Source organism: Anomalospiza imberbis, chromosome 1 (genome assembly GCF_031753505.1).
Source record: "Anomalospiza imberbis isolate Cuckoo-Finch-1a 21T00152 chromosome 1, ASM3175350v1, whole genome shotgun sequence".
Lineage (NCBI taxonomy): Eukaryota > Metazoa > Chordata > Aves > Passeriformes > Viduidae > Anomalospiza > Anomalospiza imberbis.
The window spans coordinates 135,610,895-135,626,634 of record NC_089681.1 but is presented as its reverse complement, the minus strand read 5'-3'; the positions used below and the strand labels follow the sequence as shown (position 1 = coordinate 135,626,634).

General features: G+C 44.5%; 1 protein-coding gene across 1 annotated transcript in view; it reads right to left on the bottom strand.

The window, feature by feature from the left end:
* The window catches only part of GAD2 (glutamate decarboxylase 2), a 40,601-nt gene that overhangs the window by 23,457 nt on the left and 1,404 nt on the right, over positions 1 to 15,740 (bottom strand). The window contains exons 4-7 of the mRNA XM_068171911.1: positions 15,113 to 15,346; positions 10,250 to 10,340; positions 9,303 to 9,415; positions 5,327 to 5,442 (exon numbers count right to left, since the gene is read on the bottom strand). Of these exons, the coding sequence (XP_068028012.1) occupies positions 5,327 to 5,442; positions 9,303 to 9,415; positions 10,250 to 10,340; positions 15,113 to 15,346 (554 nt within the window). The remainder of the gene's footprint in view (positions 1 to 5,326; positions 5,443 to 9,302; positions 9,416 to 10,249; positions 10,341 to 15,112; positions 15,347 to 15,740) is intronic.

The window sequence follows — 15,740 nt, the reverse complement described above, 5'->3', positions numbered from 1 at the left end:
GGGCACTGCTGCTGGGAGGTTGCTCCCCTACCACCCCAGACAAGCCACCTCTCCCAGTGCTCACCCAGAGGATGAGGTTCCTCCAAGTGTGTCCAGCTCCAGCTGTCTACAATGCTGATGCCTTCAGTCAGCACATGCCAGAGCTGCACTCCTAGTGAAGTCTTCAGCAGCAGCTACTTCAGCACAGGAGCAGCGCAGATGGAGAGATGCCAGAGGCAAGGAGAGCCTCCTCTGTGTCCTCTATCATCTCTAACTGTGATCTCCTTTGCGTCCTCTGTGATCTCTAACTGAAGAGGTCCCTTACTGTCAGATCAGACTGAATCACCTGCCAGTTATTAGCTCTGCACTTTGTTTTCTAAACCTATGATAAGGAAGAATGTTGCTATTCCCTCATGGAGCACCTGACAAGATGTTCCTTCTTAGGGGGCTTCTAGATGAGTGGGAAAGTAAGAAAGCTGTTGTGAACTACATGAGAACAGTCTTGCTTGGTTGGAGAACAGAGAAGATGAAAAATATTTCTGTCTTTCCAATTATGACCAGCCTTTTTTTCACTCTCTGAACTGTGGATTAAGCCCATACAATCCCTAATTAATCAAGTCCACAGAAATTATGCAAGTCTCTTAATGCTATTTTCCTACTATCAATGAAAAGGGCCAAAGGCTGTTTTGTGACTTGAACCTACCTAGCTCTCTACAGCTAAACTTCCCCTTTGAACACTTTTCCTCCTCAGGGCAGCATGACTCTGTCCTTTTGCCTCCTAGGTGTAATCCCTGCTCCATACAATTTCCAGCTACTATTGGATACTCTTTAAGACAGTGCTGGTTGGGCAGGTCAAAATTACAGAAGGAATCGGTTAAAATATAACAGGTCTTGCCTCGTGCACAAATGGAACAACTAAAATATTCTGAGAAGGCAGCTATCCCTTTAAGCAGCTTTCTCCATGCTAAAAAAGGGATGGACTCCTCTGAAGAGCAGCCTAAAGCTGATATGCTGGAACACAGGAGGAGGCCTTCACTTTAGATTTTTCATTGTATTTGAAATGATAGACTGAAATAGGTTTTTACAACTGGCATCCATCACTTTTTCCCCTCTGAGTCAAGGTCTCTTGCATCATGTGCAGTCCAGAACAGCTGCCCTGAAGGACATCACTGCTCCTGCAATAGTGCAAATGAAAGAAGACTGATGATGTCCTGATGAATACAGAGGACTGAATTAAATCCTGAGTGCAAGTATGTCTCAGTGAAATTAAACCTGAGGAAGACCTACCCAAGTAGTTGCAGATTACTTCACCATCACTGGTGAAACAGAAACAAACAGGAGCAGAGTGTGCTAAGTTGTGGGCTGGGGAAAATTTGCTGGCTGGGAACGTGCACAGTTGGAATAATCTCATAACCTATTTTAGGCACCAAATGTAGGTTGTGTGTATGAGGAAGCTCTTTATGGTCAGTGCACAGATGTAGGTGAAGCCGTCCCAAAGGTGATTTAGAACATTGAAATTCATGAATATTTAGATTCCTAATTTGGATGCTCTGAGTTTCTCTCCAGAGGTGCTTCTCTTCACTGGTTGTGCAGAGAGTGTAGCTCCTAATTTTGGAACATGATGCACTCCTAAATTAGGGAAGTAATTACTTAAAAGCTGTGAATTACTCCTCCCTTCCCTTCCCTTCTCTTCTCCCCAACTGGCAGCTGAACCTGTAACGGCATCAGTCTAAGCCAGATTCTGATTACAGTAGTGGTGGTGGCAATTGTGACACAACTTCATTCATTTATAGTACAGGAAGCTCTAGGCTGGTAATAATGAAAATAGAATCTCATCTAGGATGCTGAAATCCTTTGTGGAGAATTGCTGATATTAAAATCTTTGCATCTGACTTCAAAACCAAAATCTATGAGTTTCTATGAGTTTCTAAACACATACAATTACTTTAAGCTTTGTTTACTATCACAGTGTGCATGCAGAGCATGGGAAAATGATACTATGGATCTGCTGCTCCAGATAGATCCCTACAAATCTTTGGGGCTTGATCCCTACAAATCTATTGGGCCTGAATTCTCAAAGAGCTGGCTGAAGTAATCACAAAGCCTTTCTCACTGATTTTTGAGTGGTTTTGGGAATCTGGAGAGGTCCCAGCTGACTGGAAGCTGGGGAACATCATCCCAACGTCCAAGAAGGGCAAGAAGAAGGATCCCAGAAACTACAAGCCTGTTAGTTTCACTTCAGTAGCTGGTTAAGTACACAGAAAAGATTATTCTGGGGAGTACTGAAACATAACACCTGGAGTACTGAAATACAACACCCAGAAGACAACACAGTCATTGGTCAGAGCCAGCACAGCTTCATGGAGGAAAGCCTTCCTTGTCAAACCTGAGCTCCTTCCTTCCGACAGGGTTACCCACTGACCTAGGAAAGCCAGCAGATGTAAGCATTTTGGACTTCAGCAAAGCTTTTGACACTGTCTCTCGCAGTTTCCTTCTGGACAAAGCATCCACCTCACAGCTGGACCCTCCTCTTACACAATGGGTGACCAACTGGATCATGGGCTGGACACAAAGGGCTACAGTGAATGGGGTGACCTCAGACTGGTGACCTGCCACTACTGGGGTTCCACAGGACTCCATCCTCATCCCTGTGCTCTTTAACACCTTCATTAATGACTTGGACACAGGACTGGAAGGGATACAAGGTAAGTTTGCTGATGACACTAAACCGGGGGGAGATATTGACTCCCTCATGGGCAGAGAGGGCCTGCAGAGAGACCTCAATAAATTAAGAGGACTGGGAAATCACCAACCATATGAAGTTTGACACGGGCAAGTGCCAGATTACTCACGTGGGATGGGGCAACCCTGGTTGAGTGTAAAGACTGGGGAAAGAGAGGCTGGTGAGCAGTGCCATGGAAAGGGACCTGGGGGTCCTGGACAATGGCAAGTTGAACCTGAGCCAGCAGTGCCCTGGCAGCCAGGAGGGCCAACCCTGTCCTGGGGGGCATCAGGCACAGCATGGCCAGCTGGGAAGGGGAGAGGATTGTCCCCTGCTCTGCACTGGGACTGCCTCCCTTTGTATATTATGTGCCATTTTGGGTGCCACAATATTAAAAAGACATTAAGCTGCTAGAGGGTGTCCAAGGAGAGCCTCCAAGGATGGTGAAGGGTCTGGAGGGGAATCCATATGAGGAGTGGCTGAGGTTACTTGGTCTGTTTAGCCTGAAGGAGAGACTGATCTCTTCCCTACTGTGATCAGTGACAGGACACAAGGGAAGGCACAAAGCTGAGTTAAGGGAGGCTTAAGTTTAATACCTAGAAAAAGTACTTCACCCAGAAAGTGGTTGAGCACGGCAATAGTTCTCCAGTGAGGTAGTCACCAGCATCAAGCTTGACAGAGTTCAAGAAGCTTTTGGACAATGCTCTCAGGCACATGGTGTTCTTTCTGGGGTGTGTCCTGCACCGGGCCAGGAAATGGACTTTATGATCCTGATGGATCCCTACCAACTCAGGGTGTTCCATGGGCATTGTCTTTCAAGAGCATCCAACGGTGGCAGAGAGAAACCTCAGTCAGGCCAAGAAGTCTCAAAGTAGGTAGATCATCAGCATGATGTGATAAATGAGACAAATTACATTTGCATATTTTAAGTGTCTGTTCAGGTCCTGCATGACACTTCCTATCTTAAAAAGGATTGTACTTCTAGGCCTCTGTAATTTCTGTAACAGCTTCTGCTGTTTTGAGGGTTAGACCATGACCCCATATCCTTTGGGCAATTAAGGGTTAAAGGGTCCTGTCTTCACATAGTGCAGTTTCTTACCTCCTCTAGAAGTTGAGAATATACTTTTTATAAAGCTTGATTGAGGAAGGGACAAAACTGTAGTTTCAAGATACTTTTAAAATGTCATGGATTTCAGATGCTGTCCTGTGAATTCTCTAGTATATTTGATTTTTGAATGTTTAATTTGCTAAGGGAACTGCTTCTTCCCTGGCATGAAAACACAATTATTAAAGCTCATTTCATTATTTTGAGACTGTTAGCACAATCTGGGTCATTGTTTAACACTCTATCGCTATGAAAACAATGAAATTCTCTAATGATTAATAGGATTTGTTACTTTAAATAATCATGTTGAACCTCATTTGCACGACTTAGGCTTGTTACTTCCATATGACTGATGTATCTCTAGCTGTACATCCAGCTTTGGAAAGTTGCTAGTCATCTCTAGACTGTCCTCTTTAACTGCTATGGGGACAATAATTCTGCAACGTGGAGCCCACAGCTGTGTTATCACATCTCTTCCCATCCTACTGCTATGAAAGGCATCCTCAGAGAGATTTCCTCTTGCACTTTTGTGATAACTTTTAGGGTATTTTGTTCTTCACACTTGCATAGAATTGCACATTCTATGGTAAGTCAAAATAGGCACCAGGAGGACATTGCTACCTAACATGGACAGTATCCTGCTGAGCCTCAGCCACAAATGAGTCCTTTCTGGCTGTGCCCACACAGCTGGAAAGAAATTCAGAAGTGGACAATGAAGCCTGAAAACAGCTCATAGCCCCTCCTGGGGATTAACCTTCCTCTTTCTCTTCCTCCTGCACCCACATTCTCCACTCTAAGCTGTAAGTAGTTTTAAATGGTCAAAAAGCCAATAACAACCCTCCCAACAGAGACTTCCATATGGCTGTACAAAGAGCAAAGAGCTCTCTCACAAGGACTCCTCCTGTTTCTCTTGTGCCCACCTCCCCTTGCCTCTGGCACTGCCAAGTGCCAGCGGTGCTTGTGATGAACCCCCGCACACTGAAGCTTTTGCTCACAGGCAGAAACTCACAGCGAAGCCCAGTTGCTCAACAAATACTGCAGCTCTTCTGTTGTACACACACACAGCATTGTCATATGACTGTCTTCATGTATGTTATCACCTTCTCATTAAATAACAGCAGGAATGGTTTCAGATGGGAAGATTTTGACTCAAAAGGATTTTATGTTGCCCCAGAGTGATCAGAACAGATGACATTCCTGGCAGAAAGTGCTGAAGCCCAGTGACGAGCTCTCCTCATTTGATGTGGTTCTTACCACTCACATCAACATTTATATGGACACAAGCAGGAGCAAAGAAATGGCAGCGGTTTGTAGAGACTCTCTGCCTGGATTTCAGCCACAGAGAAGTGCAGAGATCACCCCTCTATAGATAAAAAAGTCAGCCTCTTCCCATGTTTTTATTCCCAGTGAAGGGATAACAGAAATGAAGACAGTTGTCAACAAATTCCTGTTCATCTATTTTCTTCATCATAAATTCATAAAAACAGATGTAACAGAGAGGAAAAAACAGAAACACATACATGTTCCGATGTGAAGGCAACCAGTCTGGGAATAGCTGCCATTCCTTTTTCTTTAACTTCTGGGAACATCTTGAAACGTGCAATCAACATAGCATACATGTTAGATATGGCACCACCTGGAGTCCACAGTAATATACTGTTACTTTTTCTATTCATTATAATACCATTTCAGAACAAACAAGTCTTGCTATAGTTTTTCTATATAAATGTCTCTGCATCATGGCAGAAACACAGATTCTTCTTCCTGATGCTCCTCACAGCTGGGCTGTGTAATAACAGGATCTACTACACACAAAAAAACATTTATGCAAAAAGTACCACTGCAAAAAATGACTGGTGCTTCCTTTCACTTTCATTCTAACTACCATCTCTCCTTCAATCCCCAGTCTTAGCTTTCCATGTGCCATCAACACATAATCCCACTCTATTCCATCTCCTAAGCAGATGCCCCCACAAGGCAACTTCTCAAAGGATTTCCAAGTGCCACCTAATTTGTGCTCTCCCCTCCTAAATCAGGGTGGTGTTTCAAGCCCTAGCTTTGAGCAAACCCACCCACTGAGACCAAACAGCCACTATCTTCTGCATAATGGGATTGGAAAGAGGGAAGAGAAAGGAAAGAGGGTCATTCTAACAAATATTTTTAATTTTAATTGTTCTCTGATGGGAGCAAGGGAAAATATTAAATGTCCCTAATACTTGCCTTAAAATCACTGGCATACATTCACTTATAATAGTCATTTCAAGATGGGTATTTTAACCACTTCAAGACGGTTATCAGATCTACAGCTCTGCAGTGGTCTGTTTCTCCTTTTTGAGATTTTTTACAAACTGAGTCTCTGTGTCTACAGTGGAGCAATGTCTGGCTTTACATTAATGCTGCATGAGCACTATGGGAATATAATGCAGTACCTGAGTCAGAAGCATGAGAATTTTTACATTTGTATGCACACAAACACACACACACAGAGACATGTATACATGAAATCCATCAGGTTTATCCTGTATATATGTGTGTATATATACACACACACACAGATTGATCATATATCCATGTTTATGCACATATATTTATATAAAGCAAAAGTTTTAAATGAACAGGTTGAAATGCCGGTGAAGTAGAGTTCAACAATTGTAACATTCATCCTTCTAAAAATGGAGTGAAGAGCACAAGATGTGCACCTCCAGGGGGTGGCTCAGCTCATCCTATGGCAGCTGTTTGTGGTAGGTGGAACTTGCCCTGCAGACACATCCCCACTCTCCCCTGAATACACAGGAGTTGCTGTAACTAGCCCAGGGTAGACACCCAATGCTTGGACAGCCAAAGTGAGATAAGATAAAATCCATCCTTGGAGATGAAGGAAGCACTGTTGGGTATCTATGCTGGCAAATTTAGCATTGTTTTGACTTTTATAAGATTTGTTTTAATCTCACTGGAGATATATAGTGTTCTACAGCCCACACAAGCTGTGCCCTTCATTTCTAATCAGTATCCTAGCTCTGCTCTTGCAGTGAGGCTGCCCTGCTGTGTGCTTTCCCTGAGCTCACTGGCCCTTCTGTGAATCCAAGGGAAAATGCCACAGAAGAATGGCATTACTGCCATAGGGGTCAGTACAGATTGGGGTTTTTCTTTCCCTTTCAACTATCTTGGGATATGAGCATATTTCAACACCTCTCTTCAGAAATGACAAAATAAGAAATGGAAAGATTAAGAGGAAATGCTCAGGTACCTGTCCCTAAAAAACGCAGATGTCATGCAAGAGCTGCCATTGATGATTTAGGTGACTGAACTAAGTTGAGGTAATTTGGCCTATCTTGTCCAAAGTCATTGGCTCAGTGTCAAAAGAATCAAGACTGAAATGTTTAGTTCCTTCAATACCAAGGTTTCCTATTAGTATTTATCACTCAGTCATTTAACCTTAAATTTATTCATAAGCCTGCATTCTGCTTTTAATTTTGTAGTTGTGTTCACATCTACAGTTAATTGCATCTAACAAAACACACCTACAGAATTTGGAGAAAACAGTCAGGCCTTTATGTTTCACATGTATTGATACTGTATATTTCATTCCAGAGAATGCAGAGAGAACCTTTTCTTTGCAACAGTAAGGTCAACAGCTTAAAGCCATGAAGTGAGAAGACAGCAAAGAAATTATTTTGATTATTGCCTAAAAAAGCAGAACCTGCATACTGAGTATTGCTGCCTTAAGGGAGAAAATTATAAATATGCACTTTGCACAAACCAGAAATTGCAGAGAGAGAGAAAGAAAGAGAGAGAAAGAAAGAGAGAGAAAGAAAAGAGAGGGAGAAAGAGAGGGAGAAAGAGAGGGAGAAAGAGAGGGAGAAAGAGAGGGAGAAAGAGAGGGAGAAAGAGAGAAAGAAAGAGAGAAAGAAAGGGGGCAGCCCTGCAAATGCCAGTGCAGGTACACGCCTGCCAGAGAGCCCATCCCCACATGGGTTTCAGCTCGATGAAATGAAGTGAGCTGACACACCAGCAATACCCTGGCCCCATGCCAGGCAGCACCTTTTGCAGCCCCAGCTGCCAGCAGCACCTCCTAAGGCACACACCTTTCCTGACTCACACTAGCTCTACCTGAGCTTGCCAGACTCGGGCAGATCTGGCACACGCACTTGAGCCTTTCACCCAGCCCGCTGCCATGCCCGGCTTTGCCCTGCAGAGCTGGCATGCACTGCTTTTGCTCTTCTCTCACCCTGCAGGTCCCTGACCAGCCCAGTGGGAAGGTGAGGAACTAAGGGCAGCTGTACCGAGTCAGGTCAGGGTTGGTAACCAACCACCAATCAGTTTCCAAAAGCTTTCACTTTGGTCCTGGGCTCGTGATACACACTCAGATGCCCGGTGTGATGGAGGCCAAGGTTTTCAGGGGGATCTCTAAGCACCACAATAAAAGCTGTCAGTGCTTTTGGTCTCAGGCTTTTTAACTAAGAACTCATGAAAAAGCAATGTCAATTCTTCTCATCTGTGGAAAGGGACAGAATAAAACTCCCATATCACTTCCCACACATGCATTCAGATGTGAGAAGCTGAAGACGAGCCTTGCCTGACCTTCATGGCCTTGGAGAGCTGAATGTCCTAGGCTGTTATCAGTGAAGCCTTTCCTCTACTCAGGAGTGCACTCTTTCTCTCTCCATTAAGTCAACTAACTTCCCTTCCAGAAAGGCTCCTTCTGCAACAGCTAACAGTCTGTTCTCTTTTGACAAGCCAAGATATTACACCCAATGTAAATTCTTTCATTACTTTGCAATTTTCTAAGATAGACAGGCCAAAATTTTTGAGCAATGAAATTACAGAGTCAGAGAAGAGGTGACAAAGAGTATAAATCAAAAGACTAAGTGGAATGATTAAAAAAAAAGTCTTAAGAATGTTTGTCAATGATTTGTCTACACAACTTTTTTGCCTTACTAACTTGCCCTGAAGAAACCAGGCTTCTAAGCCTTTAAGCACTCAGATTAACTAAGCACCCAAGTACCCCACTGAGAAAAACAGGTCAGCTTCACATGGAAAGCTAACAGCATGCTCTAATGCTGCCAGGGTCTTCCTGACTCTACTAAAATTGCTGGAAGGTATGCTATGTCTTTCCCTGTTTGCTCCAATTTACTCTGAGGAGATGGAGAGCTTTGTTGTGTTTCTTCCCTCCGTTATTAATATAACAGTCTTTCTATTTCATGGAATCCATAAAAAGTGGGGGCAAAGCAAAACTGCAAGGCAAATGTCTCTTCTCATTATGTTTCCCATGTGCCATTACAGCTGCTCATCATGCAGAGCAATTTGCTCAAACAGATCCTCATAATCACATCCCTGAAATTCATAAACATGCAATACTTTATCTCAAAGAGGCCACTGGTGTTTACTAGCAAGTGTCCTCTCAAACATGCATATTTAATTATATTTACTCTTTAGCTGCAGGGGATGTCATATACCACAGTCTGAAAAATAGAGAAAGCTTGAAATGTCATGTACCAGGTGAAAATATCCCATCGCCACAGCCCCCTGGCCAGCCAACCATCTCTCTCATTTTCCTTAGTGTGACATATTCCAAAAGTACAAACACTGGAGCAATTTCATAGGTGAACCTGAAATGTAGTAATGTCCATATTTAATGCTTTAATCTACAAAACTAATACATCTTTTTCCAATATTACATTACATTATAGCCACAATATATTCTATCTTATACTGGGTAGAGTTCTGTTTCACAATACTTCCCACAGTCTTCTTTCTGATTTGACATCAAATGTCTAGAAGGAGAAATGCAGGGAGCGCTTAAGAATCCATTTCCACCCACTTCAGTGAATAAAACCTTGCCCACCTCTTCCAGGTTCAAGGCTTTACCCTTCATCCAAGAGATGCTGGGCAGAGCCCCTTTGCCTTGCACAAACCCATGTGCATGTCTGGAGGCACATGTCAGCAGTCCCATTCATAATGGTCAGACAGTGCATGAAGCTAAGCAAGTACACCAAAATGCTTCCTAATCCCAAAGTGAAAAAAACCCCACACTTTAAATTCTGCATCTCTTTCTTACAGAAAGCAATGGCTTTGACTGCCCCGGGTATGAACTGTACATAACCCCTCTACATGAATGCAACTGCTCACTCAGTACCCCTTTCATTTTACATATTTATGCATGCAAAATGCTAATCTGTACATATTTTTTGTATGCTTTCGGGAGGCAGCACAACCAACATCCTATCACGATGATGAAAATTTTTAAATGACAGCCTACAGGACAACACTGAAGGTCTTTCTATAAATAACTGTTGCAACCATTTAAGAAAGAGCTTATTTTTTCCCCAGCAATTTTAACATAAAATTATTCTTTAACTTGGATACAGGAACTAGTATTTTAGAGTATAACTGTGAAATTACATTAAATATCTATATATTAAATAAAAAAATCTTCTACTTACATATTAGTATTTGCTGCTGATGTCAGCCAGTCTGCCGCCAATCCAACCATGTCCAACCCAGTTGAAAGTTGATTAAAATATCTAGGGTGCCCTGCATAAGATGGAAAATGTTACCAAAAGGCTGATGACTCTGAATGAAACTATTCAGTGCTGAACAGTATATTTACCTCCATATTTCTATAGAGAAGGAAGTGCTTTCAAGGTATGAAACAAAGCAAATGGCAGTAAATACATTTCTTGAAAAAGGCAGGATAATTTCTCTTCTTTTTCATTCCAAAGTCAGTAAAATCAGAGTAATTATACTCAACACAGAGTAATTAATTCCAACATTCCCTATTATCCTTTCAATATGCCTTGAAAATTAGCACATTGCTGCCTCACAAAAATAGCTGTTTGCTCCCGTTAGTGTGTCACATGTTGTCACTGGATATGGTTTTGCCTGACTAGGTTTGAAAGGCATACATGAGACACCATCTGAATAGCTTGCCAGAACATATAACATCAGTGATGAATGGCTAATGATTGTAATAGACAGGGCGAAATGAGAAAATGGAGTATTTTGGTGACTGCTTTGCACATGACTCAATGGCTGATGATTGTACGAAGATGGCAGGGAAGGTGGTGGTCCTTGTCATTTCTTCACTGTCAGAGTGCAATTACAAATAGCCTGGCTACTCGCAACTGTGATTTTAATCAAACGCTATAAAAACAAGCACTACTGCTCCAGCAGAATTATGCACAAGACTATATTCAGTGAGCTGATAGTCTCTTTACTTGGTTAATCTAATTGGCTCCTGTTTTTTTTCCAAGAGATTTTCCTTAAAAACATGCCTAGAGCCATTAAACACAGGAAGCATTAAAATTCCATTTTTAATAGTTACTTCCCACAAGCCCTTGATAAGTGGCATAATTACTGGTACAAATTATGGATGGTCCACAATTACTTAAATGCCATCCAACTCAAAGGACAGCAGCCTCTGCTTGGAAAACACCTGTCCTGACCCTTAGACGATGTACTGTTATTGCCATCAGAGAAAACAAAAGATAGAGCAAGATGATTGAGGAAATGCAGACCCAGCGCTGAGAGAAAACTTATCTTCGGTCTCTTGTGGCCTCTTATCAGGCGTGGACACATGGCTGGCAGAGCAGCATGGGGAATTGCTCCCCAGCTCCCACCCTGCAGCACACAAAGGCAGAGTAATCAAGCCGAGCAGGCAGACCAGAGCTGAGGATATGGGGCAGGGGACACGCGCAAATTCCACTTGCTCGCACCCTTAACCTGAGACCAGCCCTGTGCTATTGCCATCCCGCCTGATCGCATTTTGCACGGAGCTTCCCCTCTCACTGACAGGAACTGCCACCTTTCCTTGGTCTGTGCTGCCAAAGACAGGCAGCCAAAGCCCCTGAGCACCAAGGAATGATGCTCAGATGCAGCAGAATGAACTGGATCTTGCTCCCTGCTCTTCACATTCTTGAGTGGGCTCGGTGGACCTAAGACATGTGTGCACCCCATCACCACCACCACAACCTCAGCAATTCTGCTCAGGGTCTATGCCTGCAGAGAACTGCACCTCCCCTGACGGAGGAATTTTGAAGGAGATTTCCATATTTATAGCTTAGGTTCCATATCACAGCTGGATGACAAATTTCACCTGAAAGCAACAGAAAATTAGGAGCTAAAAGCCTTTAGTGGATCAGGACTACAGGAAGACTCAAAAGAAGGTTACAAAAATTCCTGTTTTGGAAATAAATCCACAAAGCTGGGGAGTAGCAGAATTTGTATCTGCAGCTGCAGTGTCTCAGCGGTTCTCTGTCAGGCCCACAACCAGCCCAAGGCGACAGCCCTGTTGTCACTGCTTGTTTCTTCAAGCAAACCTCCCAGCACACCACCTGCTTTGGGAGCCGCCGTAGGAACGGGCCGGGCGCACGCAGTCGGGCAGCTGCGCCCTGGAGCGAGCGAGGCGGAGGGAGCAGTGCTGCATCGAGAGATGTCAGGACAGAGAGGGCAGCAGCTGCTGCTGCGGGGAGCACCCTGCACCCACACCTGTGACACAGCCGCCTCCACTCCGTGCCCTTCCCTTCTGCAGCGCGGCTGTAACACAGAAAGGCAGGGAATGTACTGCTCCAACCTGACCCCTGCCCCAGCTGCAGGGCTTTGCCTGTCCATGTGACGCCTCGCTAGGTGAGCGAGCTCTCTTCCCTTGGCTAGATGGCCATGGAAAACCGAGGCATTGCTTAGAATACAGGCTCCACTGGCCAGGTAAGAAGAGTCTGTGAGAGCTGCTCAAAAATCTCTCCCCGGGTGCCTCTGCCTGAAATACACATCCTTTGTTGAAGTTGTTCCTGAACAAAGAGGTACTAGAAAAGAGATTGTGACAGGGTGAAGAATTGCTTGAGAGGTGAAAATAGGAGATTATTACTTAATGGTTTGTTTAGCAATATATAATGTAGTCACAGATATCCCAGAGTAAATCGGGAGATGACGGCCAAGAGCCAGGGCCAAGGCACAGGGACACCCGAGGCCGGGCTTTCCCCACTAAGGGCGTTGCCTCTGCCCCACACACCCACCCAAACACACTCCCACCTGCCCCGGCTTGAGGCACGGGCATGCCCAGCGTGAACAGCCGGCCTCCACAGCCCCCACGGGGAAGCGACGAGAAGGGCTGGGCACGGCCAGACAGCACGGATGAAGGCACGGCTGGCAGCACTGAGTCTGGCCGTGCTTGCAGCCTCACTGCGTGCACGGCCAGCACCGGGGCTGCCAGGAGCAAGGCTGGGCCAGAACCGGCTCCTCGCACCCTTCCTGGAGTTTCCAAGCCATTTTTAAACGCTCGTATTTCAATTCCCCTGCTCATTTTCAATTGTCCAGAGCACAGTAGCTGAATTTAACACCCATCTTTCCCTGCATTCGCAGTCACTGCCTTTTACATCCTCTCAGCGAGAATTCTGTCTCTGCTGGTAAGGGGGAAGAAAGCGTGGTTTCCCCGGGCACCCCAGTGAGCCGTGGCATGCAGGCAACACCTAGGAGCAACCCACACCTGCCCCTCGGCCGAAAAATCAGCCATCTGCCTCGTCGAATCCCTGGACCTGGGTATCCAGCTGTGAGGCTAATGCAATACAATTTATTTTTCAATCAGCCTCCCGGGCCCCTGCAGCCAAACGCCGCCCAGGAGGGGACGTGTCCGAGGGGCTTCTGCGGCAGGAGTGGAGGCCGACGCTGCCGCCAGAAACCTCACCATACTGTCCTTCCTCTGAGGGTAATTCCAGTGTTTCACTCCGAAGCACACGCCGGAGGTGCTTCCAGATGTAAACCCCACGCATTTCATGAACCGCCAGGCTGGGGCTGTCACCCCAGCAGCAGCCAAGCGAGGTGGCTCTGCACCCTCTGGGCTGAACCCCGCCACGCCACCACATTTCACAAAAACCCCCAGCATCCGTTTTCAGACTTTAAAAACATTATTTTCATTAAAACAAATTATAAAATGCCAAGATGGGAAAGCCTCCGATGTTTATGAAGAGGAAGAGAAATGGTAACATTGTTTTAAAGAGTCTTTTTTGGATGCACAAAATTAAATAGGTCTGTTATGTGAAAACAGGCTATAACAAAAACGATTAATGAAAATCAGCTAAGAAAGCCTATTTTTTCATTTCCCAGAATCACAGATCCCACATTCTTCATTATTCTGTGCAAATACGTTTCCTATGCCCTACCCAGACACATCATATAGATCTCTGGACCGATCGACTTTGCTCCTCTGGGTATCACGTACCTAACTATTTAAGCCAGTATTTTACAAACATCTTGACAGCACCCGACACATGCATCAAAACATGCGGATGGTCATTTCCACCACTAAACGAGAAGGATTACACAGATCCCTCACAATCTTTACCAGGATCAGTCTGTTCTGTTCTCTTCTCAAAACCTGAGATTTTTTTTGTTTTCCTCTCAACCTCTAATCACAAATCAGCCTTTTGTCTCTTTCAGTAAACGGCTTCACATTTATTTCTAAGCCATTTCTCAGTAATTCAAATTCCCACTAAGAGCTCTCCGGACCCCTTATTATTTCCCAATGACAGCCGTAATTGCGGCGCCTGCTCCGCCGCAGTTTAAGGTGGCCCCGGTGCAGAGTCGGGCGCTTCCCCACGCCTGGGCGAGCCCCACAGGGGGGCACGACTAACGGGGCATCCCAGCCAGGGAGGAGTCAATCCATCCCTGCCTTCCCCAGTGAAAACCAGGAAATGGCTGTTGAAACAAATAGGACTTTGGTTTTATTGCTTAAGCCTGAAGTTGAAACTAAATCCTCGATATTTCTGTGTAAGGGTCTGCTAAATTCTCTTTTTATTTTATGTCTTGCAGGCGAAGTGACAGACACGGCAAATGGCCGCTCAGAGCTGGAATTTACAGGCCGTTTACTGTGATTTCGGCTGCTAAATGGGCTGGTCCCTGCTGCCCCCGTGCAGGGACTCCCCCTCTGCCCCGAGCTCCGCGCCCGCCGCACACAGCTCTGCAGGGAGCAAGAGGCAATCGCCGGGGCATCACACGTGAAATGATGAAAAGGAACGGCAGAAAGTGGGGAAGGCGATGCAAAGTCTGCTCAGCGGCAAACTCGGCATCTCCGACGCACAGACGCATTAATTTTAAATTGGAAAGGGTGTGCGAGGCTGCACTGACAGCTACAGAGATGGAGCTGCTGGAGTGCTTTATCATTTTGGAGAACGATTTCTGTCTCTGCTAGAAATTGCTTGGAGCTGACAAAATACAGTTGCTGCTTCAGTCTTTAACGTTTCAAGCTAAATTGAAACGACACCTTTAATCAATGGATGAGACCATAGTGGGTAGAAAATGAGAATTGCTATTACCTGTTTTAATTGCATACTTCAGAGTGGTTCTGCAGTTCAATAAAATTTCTTCCAAGGTCTGTGGCTGGTCTGCCAGTTCCCAGTTATATTCCTGGAGCAGCTCATTTGGGTAATGGAAATCAATAACTTTTGTTGATCTATCAAAACTTTTCACCACATACTGAAGTAAAATGTCCACAACGTCTTGCAGGAAAGACATAGTAGTTACTTCTCCATTGCATGTTGGCAGAAGATCTGGGAATGGACAAATTTAAAAGTTAACTTCGTTTTATGACCACATGCATAGATTCTGAACAAAGCCTTCTCCCATTTATGTTTACAAAATCTTTACACTGTAGTCAATAAAAGCAGGTTTTGTTTTCATTTAATAACCAAATTGGCAAGGTTGTATTTTGAGGAATGTTCTGAAAGATAACAAGATTTAGTATCTTATCTAAATTGGCCAATAAGACAGTGAGACCAGGGAAACAAGACAAAAAGGAAAACGAATCTCACGGGAAATAAAGATTGAGCAACAAATGCTACAAGCAGCACCCTTAAAACTGTCATTTGCCTTGCAACAAAATACCTTCTTGGTGTCTCTCCTATGCAAGTGACTTGTTGATAATGTAATTCCTTTCTCTGAGGA